Source organism: Anticarsia gemmatalis, chromosome 1, assembly GCF_050436995.1.
Source record: "Anticarsia gemmatalis isolate Benzon Research Colony breed Stoneville strain chromosome 1, ilAntGemm2 primary, whole genome shotgun sequence".
In the NCBI taxonomy this organism is placed as follows: Eukaryota; Metazoa; Arthropoda; class Insecta; order Lepidoptera; family Erebidae; genus Anticarsia; species Anticarsia gemmatalis.
Window position 1 is genome coordinate 12,357,063 of NC_134745.1, and position 14,087 is coordinate 12,371,149.

General features: G+C 34.3%; 1 protein-coding gene across 1 annotated transcript; it reads left to right on the forward strand.

Moving 5' to 3' along the window:
* The first annotated feature begins 376 nt into the window (after positions 1-376).
* ERp60 (disulfide-isomerase A3) lies at positions 377-13,533 on the forward strand. Its single transcript, XM_076120304.1, has 9 exons — positions 377-666; positions 757-965; positions 1,863-2,091; positions 8,360-8,476; positions 8,870-9,002; positions 10,420-10,580; positions 11,686-11,917; positions 12,238-12,375; positions 13,176-13,533. Exons 1-9 carry the CDS (start codon positions 518-520, stop codon positions 13,278-13,280), a joined length of 1,473 nt encoding a protein of 490 aa, XP_075976419.1. The 5' UTR covers positions 377-517; the 3' UTR covers positions 13,281-13,533.
* The last annotated feature ends 554 nt before the right edge of the window (positions 13,534-14,087 follow it).

The following is a 14,087-nucleotide window of genomic DNA, read 5'->3' on the forward strand; positions in this document are numbered from 1 at the left end:
CTCTTTGTTTTTAAAATAAAACAGGCAATATTATTAGATAAACCTAATGTTATTAAAACATTGCAAACATTTTACTTTATCCGAAAATTATTATATTGTCATTTCAGTCGTAACAACCACGAAACAATTTTAAGGACGGTTAAAAAATTACCATTGTAATTGGTAGAAAAACTTTATAAGTTGTTTTTCACAATATAAGTTAACATTTAATGTTAAGTTTAACACAAATTACTTAGTTAAATATACGAATAGCAATCTTAACTATAATTTTAAGCAAATTACATATTTTTAGTAATTTACACTGCCACAGACATTGACATGTCATAATTACTAAACTGGTTTTCGAACACGACGAAAATTGACCAATCAGAATGAGCCAACGCTGTGCCGGCAAGTGTCATCATCGGCATCATACGTGTATTTTTCCGGTCCTTGTCCTCTCTGCATACTTTTCTCAGCTTCACTTGGACGGCGAGGAATCACGCACGGGTTTACGGAAAAGCTGGCAAACTAAAAAATGATGGGATCACTAAAAATTGTATTGTTATTAGGCGTAATATATTTATGTAAAGCTGCCGAAGAAGATGTTCTCGATCTTACAGACTCAGACTTTTCAACTGTGCTAGCTCAACATGATACCGCTCTAGTCATGTTTTACGCACCATGGTAAGTGATTAACTATGTACCGTAAGTATAAACTCATGAATGGCGTTAAATGAGGTCGTTGTTTAAGTTTATTGTGTGATTATCCGTCAGGTGCGGACATTGTAAAAGACTGAAGCCCGAGTATGCGGTGGCGGCCGGCATTCTCAAGCACGATGATAATCCCGTTGCGCTGGTGAAGGTAGACTGTACAGAAGGCGGCAAGAGCACGTGCGAACAGTTCTCTGTGTCGGGATACCCTACTTTGAAGATCTTCAGAAATGGAGAGGTGTCACAAGAGTACAATGGCCCCAGGGAGTCAAGTAAGTTCTAGAATAAAATATGTTGTAGGTAACTGTACTAATAAGGATTTACTATAAACTTAAATTCATGGAGGTAGTTTGAATAATACTTTGGAGTCATGGCAATATCCTAACTGTAAATAATCAATAATATGAACTCTACTTTTTATTAATCTTAGATGCTTTCTTTTTTATTTTACAGTACTTACCTAACACAATTTATCATAATTTAATAAGCTTGCCTTCCCAAATTAATGAGTTAGTTAAATTTATTGAGTAACTGATTCCAGATACTCAAGATCTTTTTATATGTTACAGATTTTATTTCACCATTTTATGCTAGGTCTTATAAACTTTCAAATGTTAAATAATATTTAAATCAAGTATTCAAATTTTTGGTAGATGATTATGGCATTTAAGTTTCCTGTCATTGATAACTTGAACAGTTTGAGGATAAACTTCATAAAGATAACTATTTTATACCTTTCCATAACAAATTTACAGGGTTTCCTAACAGTTTAAAGTACTCCACCTTTGTAATAGCAAGTAATAAGTACTGTATTATATATATTTTTTAAATATAACTCCACCCAAAAGCCTCAGGTCAAGATTAAGTCTCACTGAGCTATGATCTACTGGAATGAGAGAGAATTGACTTTGATTTTACTAAGCAGACTATTAAAAATATTGAATTCACAAATGAAAGTTTTTGTTACAAATAAACAAAAGCAATTTATGTAGATTACTTGATAACATGTCTACATTCCATTGGCAAGTCTTAGATAATCCAATAAGTATCTACTTTCAAATTAATATTTACAAAAGAAAATAATTTTCAAATTTGACACATCAGCAAATCATGACAACTACTAGAATTAAATTTTACTGGACAAAATCTTAATTAACAATCTCCTACAGATGGCATTGTCAAGTACATGCGCGCGCAAGTTGGTCCCAGCTCCAAGGACCTGCAGTCCGTTGCTGACTATGAAGCATTCCTGGCCAAGGACGAAGTAGTTGTCATTGGCTTCTTTGAGAAGGAGACCGACCTCAAGGGTGACTTCCTGAAGGCTGCTGACAAGCTGCGTGAAGAGGTTGTCTTTGGACACACAACTAACAAGGATGTGATCGCAAAGGCTGGATACAAGTAAGTGATGTTTCGTTTTACTTAATATGTCATGTCTCAGACAGCAGATGGATTGCCCTGGTTTTCAGTATGTTATGAATATTGTTGAGTGGTTTGGTCAGAAGGTAAGGTGGAAATAATTGTTTGAAGTACAAGCTGAATCAACAGGAAAATATGACTTGGCAAAGAAGACTTGTTAAGAATTATTTAATTTTAAATACAGTCCTTCAATATAAATTTTTTCGATTGACTTGATTTGGTTCCAGTTAACTGTTAGCAATTTAAAAAGTTAAGTTCCACCATGTTTTTACTTTCTAAATATGTTATTGATTGAATTGTCAGCAATATCAGTTATACTTAAACTCAAGTACCTGATTCACTTTCACACATACTCGAGGTGGGGTTTTCCCTTCCCGCCGCGGATTTCAGACTTCGAAATCTATAAGTAATTTGTCTATCAAGTGAAAAAAAAACGGCCAATTGCGAGTTTTACTCGCGCACTAAAGTTTCTGAAAAATACGGCAAATATCACGTTTATTGTATGAGAGCCCCTTTAAATGTTAATTATATCAGCTCCTGATTATGAGTATGTTTTGTTATGGCGACAACAGAATTACATCGTTTGTTAAAATTTCGTAATACTTAATGCAGCCTCGTAACTCGTTTAGTCGCATTTATACTCTTTGGTCACGGAACTCTAAAACTAAACTCACAACGGTACTTCAAGTACTTTGTCTATGAAATAAAAAAAGTTATTTCTAGCAACAGTTATCAGTTACAATAACAGTTATACACACTATTGTCGGCATTTATATCTTTGCGATATCTACTGATATTCCACATGTAACACGTTATTGCATTTCCGTGACATGATAGTTATTGCGAATACTTGGACACGTCGTATTTACGAAGACCTTGAAATTGTTAATCTATTTGTTAAAAATAAGAAGAATTAAATAAACAAGTATATGTAGGTATTATATAGACTGAATGTCTATATTCTTTATAAAACAGTTATTATTCATTTAAACTTAAAACTTTTACAGCTTATCAGGCCATTTAATTTTGTGATAAGAATTAAACGATCTGCATAATGCAAATTAACTATCAGCTCAATACAAATGAGAGCATAAAAAATTGCCACTTAACGTATTAACTTAGTGTTTGAACAATTGGTTCTGTTTGCCTACTGGCTGCCATTATAACCATGCATACATAACCCATTGTGTACACAGATGTTGCGCTCGTTAAACTTATTTTTTTAATCATAAAAGACATGTTATCAAACTGTTAATTTTAAAATCTATATTGCCTATACTGAACTCGGAGATAAGGGCAATACTGATATCCTTATCAGTACATGAGAAAATATTGGAAAGAGTATTGTTTTTGTTCTCGAATTCTCTACGATTTCATCAGATCAAAACACGCTATCAATTCCATGCACAGTGGACATCCTGTGTGTGATATTGTTTGATAAATTTTATTAAGTAGCGTCGCCTGTCTCGTATGATTAGGGTAATATCCTCCCCTCATGGTTTATGGCATCGACCATTAGGAGAAGTCCACGTCCCAACGGACGATAAAAATGTAGTTTACATCCGATTACACGTACAGGAAAACAACAGATTAAAAAAATCAGTTTTCCTCTTTTAATAAATTATAAAAAAAAATCGTATTAATAACAAGCTGCTCAATGAATAATAGTACCGGCGAATGTATACCTTATATCCTGCAATATTAGAAACTAATAATTAGGTATGAAACTGCGGAAAATTGCATGAGCGGTGTGAAACTGTTGGTAATGATCCTCATCCGTGACTCGCGGTAACACGTTACGCATTGATTCGATAAAAACTTGCGCACCCGCGCACTCGACACGCGTGCTGTTATGACTAGACATATACCCCAGACATACCAGCGAATAGAAAAATAAACTAAAGTATTTTGCATTTACATTCATACCTTTTTAGAAACTTTTCATTCATGTTGAGTTTACATATATTTTTACAAAGAATGTTTACTCGAAATTATTGTTTTTTTTTCTATATCTATTCCTGATTAGACAGTACTATATCTGTTTCATATTTATATAGACAATCCACACAAAAAGTTGGTAAAATATTCCGGTACAATAGAGTTACAATTACGTAAACTATTAATATGTAAATGAAAGTCAGAAGCATATAAAATTAATATCAATAATTGATAAGCATACCAAACATTATTACCGAGTCACTTTCAATTCGATAATACTCATTAAAAACTAAGCTCTTTTTACACATACATTTGAAAACTATAATGGGCAGTATGACCTTTTAGTACTGCACTAGTTCTTTTATGGAAATATTATCTACAGGTGTATAGTGCATTTTATGGTAATTTATGACTATTTGCTCTCAAGGCACGTTTTCAGCTGTGATCATAATCTATAACAGTACTTTTGGTATTCAGCACATAAAAAATATGCTGTTGTTAAGAATTTCCATTATTTTCTATGTGAAACTATTTATATGACACATTAATTCACTTAAATATGCACCCTATTTATTTGATGATAATATTATGAACCCTTTTTATTTGAAGTAAAAGAATTTAATAATATTAGACATAGACATATATTTATTGCATCATAAAACTGTGTACTTTGGTAACATACAATACTAGTCCCCACAGTTACCCGTTTCATACATATTCCCAAGTTACCGTCGCTCGAACAAGTTAATTAAAAGTTCGCGTGACTTTTTCATAATAGATTAATAAACTATTTTATGTGTAAGCTATAAACACACTTTCATATCTAATGTGTACATCTGTCTGTCCCGAACACCTACACGACACTTAAACATGTGATGTCTTTATTACAAGGAGTTTATCGTGCAAAGTAACCGGCCGGTTATGCTGACACAATTCCGATTTTATGAAATTGTCCCGCGGCCCTACAATTTGTTTTCTGAAACCATTTATAGTCCATTGAAATGTTACATGAGATTTACATTTATTAGAGGACGCAATTTTATTTTTGGATCATGTAGGGGGGGTCAATAGAAGCTTAACTTGAAGTTTGTGGGGTCGCCACTCTTGTCCCCCGGCCGCCATCTTTGAAAAGGGGGTGGAAACACTTTTTTCGCTATATCTCGGAAACTATGCGTCTTACAATAAAATTGCCAAAGCATAATTTGTAGCAAATTATTTTGTCTACAAATATGTTGTATATCTTTCTGCCCTAAATTAACAATTAAAGAAGTTATAAGCAAAAAAGTTATGAAATTTTTTTTATAATTATTTTCTTTATTGCTCTATAACTTTTTTTAGCGACAGCCGCGCAGATAGATCCCTGAGGTTAAGCTACGCTTGCCGAAGTTGTTTTGTGGATGGGTGACCATCTTACACATATCGATTTCTTCCCTGTTTCGGAAGGCCCGTTAAATTGTGGGTCCCGGCTGTCATTTTCGAAGATATGTGACAGTCGTTAACAGTACTCAGAAGCTTGAAAGTCTGACAACCAGTCTTACCCAGGGGTATCGTTTTATATCCCAGGTAAATGGGTTGTGGAGGTCAGATAGGCAGTGGCTCCATGTAAAACACTGGTATTCAGCTGCATCTGGTGAGACTGGAAGCCGTCTCCAACATAGTTTGGAAAAAAGGCTAAGCTGATAAGAATAAATTAAAAAAAAATTACTCAGACCAATCTTGTAGAGTATTTTCGAGGAAAATTTGGTCCAATATTTTTTTTTAATTTCAATAATTAGAAACTCAGTAACAGCGCTCCGAAATAGACCGGATTCGGAAATATTTTTTTTGTAAAAAAAATTTCACTATTTTGCTTATAACTTTTTTAATTAATAATTTAGGACAAAAAGTTATGAGACATATTTGTAGGCAAAATAATTTGCTACAAATTATGCTTTTGCAATTTTATTGTAAGACACATAGTTTCCGAGATATAGCGAAAAAGTGTTTCTACCCCCTTTTCCAAGATGGCGGCCGGGGGACAAGTGTGGCGACCCCACAAACTTCAAGTTAAGCTTCTATTGACCCCCCCTACATGTTCCAAAAATAAAATTGCGTCCTCTAAGAAATGCAATATTCGGCCCTCAAATTGTAACATTTCAATGGACTATTAGTTATGAAGAATAATAGAAAGAACTGATGTACAGATGTAGAGAAATCTACCGACTCACAGTGTGTTATAAACCCTATTTTTGTTTCGTCGTCTTTTTATTGAATTAATCGATAGAGTATACCATTCTGAGGATTAGAGTAAAACTCCGGGCTCGCTAAGACTTGTACTTTTTTCGTTATTCAGTGTCAAAGTTCCGGAATATCCGACTATTGAAAAACGAAAAAAAATTAATTACAATTTAACGGAAGTACTTATTCCAGAATTTATTTATTCTATCGAAAGAAGATATGATAGCCGACCATTCCACCAATTCCTGAAGCTTTAGCATGAATAGGTCAAGAGATATGATTTTTTTTGTCATTTTTCGTTTTTATTTTTTTATTCATCTAAACCACCGTAGTAGGTGGTCATTCCTACATCAAAAAATTGCTAATACTTTCTTTTATTTGCAGTATTATTTCTAAAACCTAACTCGCTGGTTTCCAGGAGATATTTGAAATTTTAAATTTTACTTAGGGTTGTCACTTTCGAGTATCCGAAAATTATATTAGATTATAAACCTTTATTTGAAAAAAAAAATTAAGGCAAGCCCCCCGGTCGTAGTTCTGCACGACGTACCTCAGTTACGCCTTACTGAGGTTGTTGAAGTGCAGAGTACGGTTACGGTATTAAGGTTGACTGGCGCTCAGTCCCCTAAAACTGTTCCAACTCCAGATGGAACAACCATTGATTTTGCTTTTTAGAATTACATAATATGTGTATAAATTATAATAAATAAATAGTTGACGAAAATAATTTTATCGTATTTTTTAAATAAAAAATCGACACACTTGATGTACATACATGATAACATTTGATTTAAAATTATAGATAGGTAGGTATATAATTCATGTAGATATATAAAATACATTAAAAATTATTCTTAAAATTGTTATACCACAAAACTTACAATAAAATTGATTAAAAAAAAAGTAGTTGTAAATCAAAAAATAATATGAAATTCATTTAAAAAGTAATTGTAAAATTAAATAAATTAACTAAAAATATTTAAAAAAAAACAAAATGTTGTAATAGTACTTATGTTGAATGTTGATTTATAGGTATATTTATGAGATATCGGATAGGATTTTCTTTCATTTACTATAAGTTGAGTCTTTTGAGTTAGAATTTATAGACAGATTCCAAATAAGTGTATCAATCAATATCATACCAATTTCTTAATTTGTTTTTTAATTTCCTTTATAAAATTACCCAATCTTTGCCATTTTAAGCCACAAAATTATGATATCTTGTTATGGTCGTGATATAAAAGCTAAAACTTTGTAAAAATAAATTTATTAAATTTTGTTTGAAGTGGCAGCCCTATGTGCGGATATTTCGGATATTACTAAACTTTCAAATATATCCTGGAAACCAGCGAGTTAGGTTTTAGAAATAATACTGCAAATAAAAGAAAGTATTAGCAATTTTTTGATGTAGGAATGACCACCTACTACGGTGGTTTAGATGAATAAAAAAATAAAAACCTAAAATGACAAAAAAAATCATATCTCTTGACCTATTCATGCTAAAGCTTCAGGAATTGGTGGTATGGTCGGCTATTATATCTTCTTTCGATAGAATAAATAAATTCTGGAATAAGTACTTCCGTTAAATTGTAATTATTTTTTTTTCGTTTTTCAATAGTCGGATATTCCGGAACTTTGACACTGAATAACGAAAAAAGTACAAGTCTTAGCGAGCCCGGAGTTTTACTCTAATCCTCAGAATGGTATACTCTATCGATTAATTCAATAAAAAGACGACGAAACAAAAATAGGGTTTATAACACACTGTGCGACTGTATTATGCATTATTATTTTATTTTCTTTTACTCTGTAATAAACTACAAGCGGCCGTTTTACCATTTCCACGTTTTTTTTTCTTGTTGCTATGAGCCTATCATCATACCATGATGGTAAATAGCCTATAGTCTTTTAAAACTTAACATTTTAAAAATCAATTGTTTCTGAGATTACCGCGTTAAAACCAACTCCTCAGCTTTATATTATTAGTAAAGATATTCCACATGACTGACTCTCGCTATCTGGGATTCCATTTGTCCCGATTCTATACTGCAAACGTTGGTAACACTGTTGACGTATATATTTTGATTGTTAACAGGAACGACGTAGTATTGTTCCGTCCCAAGAGGCTGCAGAACAAGTTCGAAGAGTCGTTCGTCGTGTACAAGGGTGACACTGAGAAGTACTCGATCAAGGCTTTCATCAAGGAGAACTAGTAAGTAGCATTTCTTTATATATTTTCTTTAATAACTGTATATTTTTCTGTATTGTGGAATCAAAATTGCAGACATTTTTGCCCATTTTGCTGTCAATATAAATATTTTAAGTCTTATAAGCATAGTCAAGCTTGCCTAGATGATTGAACAGAACACAGTTCTTTACATATTCTTGCAATATGATTAATAATTTTAAAGTATAAAATTGGACTGTTAGGCAAATTTCAGTAGTCTGTCTCAAATAGACAACAATATGACTTATACGCAAAAACAAATAACACAATCTCTCCATAAACTAGATTCGCTATGGTTTTTAGTTCCACTTCATTAGCTAGATGGCATGATAATCATCTACTACTAGAAGCACAGTAGTAATTGAACTTGTGTTTTAGCCATGGCCTGGTCGGTATCCGCCAGAAGGACAACATGCAAGACTTCAGCAACCCCCTGGTGGTTGTGTACTACGATGTGGACTACGTCAAGAACCCCAAGGGCACCAACTACTGGAGGAACCGTGTACTCAAGGCAAGTAACACCCTTTATTTTAACTTCTACTGCTAATCGTATGATTAGTGATTAACATAGTGTCAAAGTTGTTCAAGCCGCCCGAAAGACCTTTGACATGGCTTAACGACTGTTATCTTAATTGACAACAACCGGGACTGACTTTCTACGTTCCCGTCCGAAGCACGGAGACGCCCAGTTCAAATGCCACTATGCGGTCATCCATCTATGGAATGACCGCGCCAAGGTTTTCTTAACCAACAGATCGTTAACTGACCAGTGAGCGGAACCGGCTATATTTTCTGTAACTACAACTAACTTAGGCTATATCTCTCAAATTATGCTTTTCATCTTGTAGTGGAATAGTACTCCACTCTAATACTACTGCGAGTTAATCCCATACAGAATGCGCAAATAGATTAATGGATCTAAAATTGACCTTTGTACATTGCAACATTTAATTGAAATCCCATCAACCAGCATTAAAATAACCCTACGCAAATGAATGGCTTTAAATTTTAAGGTAAAATGCGTGTTCACGTTAATTCCCGTATTCTATTATACATTGAATGGCTTTACTCGTGGGTAATAAATGAATAGTCAGTTACATAAAAAAATCAATTCATTTCATTTGGAATTTTAATTCGTAATTGGAAATATACGCAAAAGCGAATCGAATTGCCGCTTACTAACTTGAAAAACACTACCATGAAATACAGACAATTGAGCCATCACATTTTCCCAACAATTTACAAATCATATTCTGATTCCAACTTCGTGATGCGTTTAAACACATGTAAATGTTAACAATAGTGTCATATGAAAACCGGTTATTTAATTGTTGTCTTTGATGTGCTATAGATATACGAAACCTGATACTAGTAGTTTCATGCTACAGTACTCTTTAAGACCAAAGTGGTACTTTCTGTTATGAAGACTTGCTTTACACAGAAATGACAGAAATTAAGGCTTTATGTAACAGTCTATATAGAAAGTTGTTTCCTTTTACATATGAAAAGAGTTTAAAATTGGAAAGTTTAAAAGCTGGACCTTTTTTTTTAAATAACTATAATGATGAAAAATATCTAGTATAGTTTTCGTTTTTTATCTAGCATACTCTTGCTAAAGCTATGAGTAAATAATTAGCAATAACAGATTAGTAATGTGTAGCAAGTTTAAGATTAACCAAATAAATACCTATGAACTTCCTCTAACCAAAAGAAACCAAAAGAAAAAGGCTTACATGGTCTAAATTAAACCACAGAGTACATTTTAGTTATTTCGAAAGTCGCTTCCCGCGTTTGCCCTTATCTTTTTTTAATAGACAGGGTGATTCAAGAGGAAGGTTTATGTGTGTATGTGGTAAAGGTAAAATAACTGTTAAACTAGGCGGGCCACTAGTAGAACATAAATGTAACATTAATATCGTTGTCTACAGGTTGCCAAGGACCAGACTGAGGTGACGTTCGCAGTGAGCGACAAGGACGACTTCACCCATGAGCTGAACGAGTACGGCATCGACTACGCCAAGGGTGACAAGCCTGTGGTCGCCGGACGTGACGCCGATGGCAACAAATTCGTCATGAGCTCTGAATTCAGGTGCGTTTGCTTTTGATAAATTATTCACTCTCTCTTTTTAATAGAAGTTAAGTTTAAAAAATACTTGACAAAAAAAAATTGACTCGAAAACTACTACTGCTATGTCGCTACTTGTGGTTTTGCAGTTTTACAAGGATCTTGGAAAAAGTAGGCTTAGATATTCTACATGATAAGATTTCCAAAAAAAAGTCAGTAGTGAAGTCTTCTTAGTGTAAAAGATATGACTAAGGATGTGTAAAAAATTCTGAAGATTTAGGGTATATTCTAATAAAAAACGTTTAGGTACTAAAATTTTCTTTATCATACAAACACTATGTGGGTATAGGCATATTGACTATTTTATATTTACATATACATGCTAATTTCTTCACATTTAAGGTTATTGACTCGCATTCCATCCAAATGGGATTAAAAAACAAGTATAGACTGGTGGTATGTTATATTCGCAAACAGAACAGTCCATTGAAACAAACAACTTAATCTTTTCAGAATTCAGGATATTATATGAGTCAGAGAACATTTTTGATCTCCTTATTTAATTATTTCGAAATCTGGACAGTTGCCAGCTGCAGCCAAAATAACATTCCATTATAAAACATTCGCGTGAATACACATATCTGCTATTACATGTTTATTTGTAAAATGTAAGAAGCTTACAAGATTGTAATATTTGACATTTTATGGGCGTGTTATCGTTACGGTATACTTACGTTCGCTCCGGTCCGTGAGTTTTATTTGTTAACATTACTTTGCAGTAATGATAAGCAGCCAACTTCCATTTTCGTTTAATAAGTTTATGTAATTCAACGATGTTATTTAAATACAATGCAAAGACAGGAAGTTGAATTGTATTGCATTATTAAGATAGGTTTGGAAACCGGTTTTAAGATAGATAGGTATCCTGGGAACTTAGCAAGTGAAATAAATGAAGACTAAGTAAAAGTCAAATAAAGTCTTTAACGTTATGAAACTCCCTTGATATCAGAAATAACTGAATTATAAACAGCAGGAATTTCTCAATGTCCCACTCGCCTGGGTATCCTTACAATGGCCACAACAAAGGAACTTCAAAACTTTACTTAATAACTTGTTTCTCATCCTACAGCATTGAGAACCTGTTGACCTTCACCAAGGACCTGCTCGACGGTAAACTGGAAGCCTTCATCAAGTCCGAGGCTGTTCCCGAAGACAACTCTGGCCCAGTCAAGGTAGCCGTCGGCAAGAACTTCAAGGAGCTGGTGACCGACAGCGGTCGTGACGCGCTCATCGAGTTCTACGCTCCGTGGTGCGGACACTGCCAGAAACTCGCCCCCGTCTGGGAGGAGCTCGGCGATAAGGTAATTTATAACTTTATCTCTATTGACCATCTTGATAAGTCTGTTTGTTCAATCGTTATCGGTTATTGTACGATATAGCGATCTTTATGTCTGCTGTAAAAATGAGGCAGCCAATTTCTATAATACGACTTTGCAATTTATGTTAACTAAAAAACGAAGCAGATTTTTATGTTTATAACGACTGCCGGAAAGGCAGTGTATATTAAGACACTTGTGGTATTTGTCCTAAGAAGGGAACATTGGGCGATTGTTTTACAAATAAAAGTTTATTTTTAATGTCATTGTAGCAGTATCTTAAATAAGTAAACTTTGGTCAACAGCTGAAGAACGAGGCCGTAGACATCGTGAAGATCGACGCGACCGCCAACGACTGGCCCAAGTCTCAGTACGACGTGTCAGGCTTCCCCACCATCTACTGGAAGTTCGCAGACAACACCAAGAAACCAGTCAGATACAATGTGAGTACACAACTATACCAATTTAGCAACAATATGCAAAAACATTTCTGAAATTATACCATTACTAGTTACTGCTTAGAGCACAATGTTTCTGAAATTTTAACGTTAGGAAATCTGCTTAGAAATAGTTCCCCTGATGCTAACTGCTCAGATGCCTTGTGGTAATAGTTTTACTTGAACAAGAGTAGAATTCAATGTGTGGACTGCAAAACTCTTAAACTTTACTCAATAAACTCATCACTTCAAGAAAAAGTCATGACTTGATTAAATAATACTGAGTTCAGAGCATTACAGTAAAATACAACTAGATCACCATCAGAATTATATTTATAAGTTGATCATTATAGTACTGCAAAGGAAATTGAGTCACACACTCCTTATTTGCTAACAGTTGACATATTTATCATTTGCAGAAAAAAATATATACCGTAAGTAATGTAGTGCACACTTGTGTAGTAAAAGAATTATCTAAACTACTTCTTTCAATTTTAATTCTGTACTGTATTCAGAGTTATTGTATCTAGAAAAGAAAGTGAGATGATAGTAGTAGCCTTCTAATAATTGTTTCGTAATATCTACAGACAAACTTGTTTTATTCGTTTCTTTATGTGTTGACTGCATTTATTTCTATTATATGGATTTATTGTATTGTAGTATCTACTTCTTTTGTGTAATTTGATTATTTCAATGATGTGAATAAGTCACATTTGACTCACTGCCAACTTAGTCACTTTATAACCCAGCAATGAAACATTTATGACATTCCAAGCACACTATTCATAACATTGTTTGTATTTCAGGGTGGACGTGCCCTCGAGGACTTCGTCAAGTACGTGTCGGAGCAGGCCACCAGTGAGCTTAACGGCTGGGACAGAAAGGGCTCTCCCAAGAAGGAAGAGTTGTAAACACTATGTGATTAAACTTTCCATGAAAGATCTGTGTGTGTGAGCGGAGCGCGAGTGTGTGCGTGTCTGGAACACTGACGCGACTCAAACTTGTATCTGTGTGTGTCTCTCACAATTCCGTTTTATAACACAATAGCAAGTTTGGCGTGCCAGCTTATAAATCTTTTTTAGATTTATCTAAATACAGTAATTTTGAATGCATTTCTTTATATAGTGTCGGTGGAATAACAAATAAATTAGGTTGTATTTATAATTGTGTAGTTTGATTTCATCCTTGATTTATGGCGCTTAACACACTGCCCCGCACCACGCAGCGTAGCGCGTGAATGCGTGTTCGAACGTTGCTTGTAAGTATCTCCGTTTGTATGGAAAACACGCACAGTCTAACACACAGAAAATGCATCCACGCGCGTTCATGCGGATCACGCGCATACACGCGTGTTTCCATACAAACGGAGATACTTACAAGCAACGTTCGAACACGCATTCACGCGCTACGCTGCGTGGTGCGGGGCAGTGTGTTAATCGCCTATATCTCCTAAGCTCCTCAATCCTTATAAAGCCAGGGAAATATTATAGGATTAAATTAAAATGTCCTTGCAATATGTCAAAAGTTGGGCAATTTTGTTTGACATAATATTTGAAAGTATCACAACTTGACATGACTGACTACATGTGGGTGTCACAGCCAGCCACAGGATATATTACTCCCTAATGTCTCCATAGCATACTTCACAACATTTATGTTTTCCCTCCCCACAAATGTGCTAGGAGGTCAAGACATTTCAAATAACTACTCATGTAAGC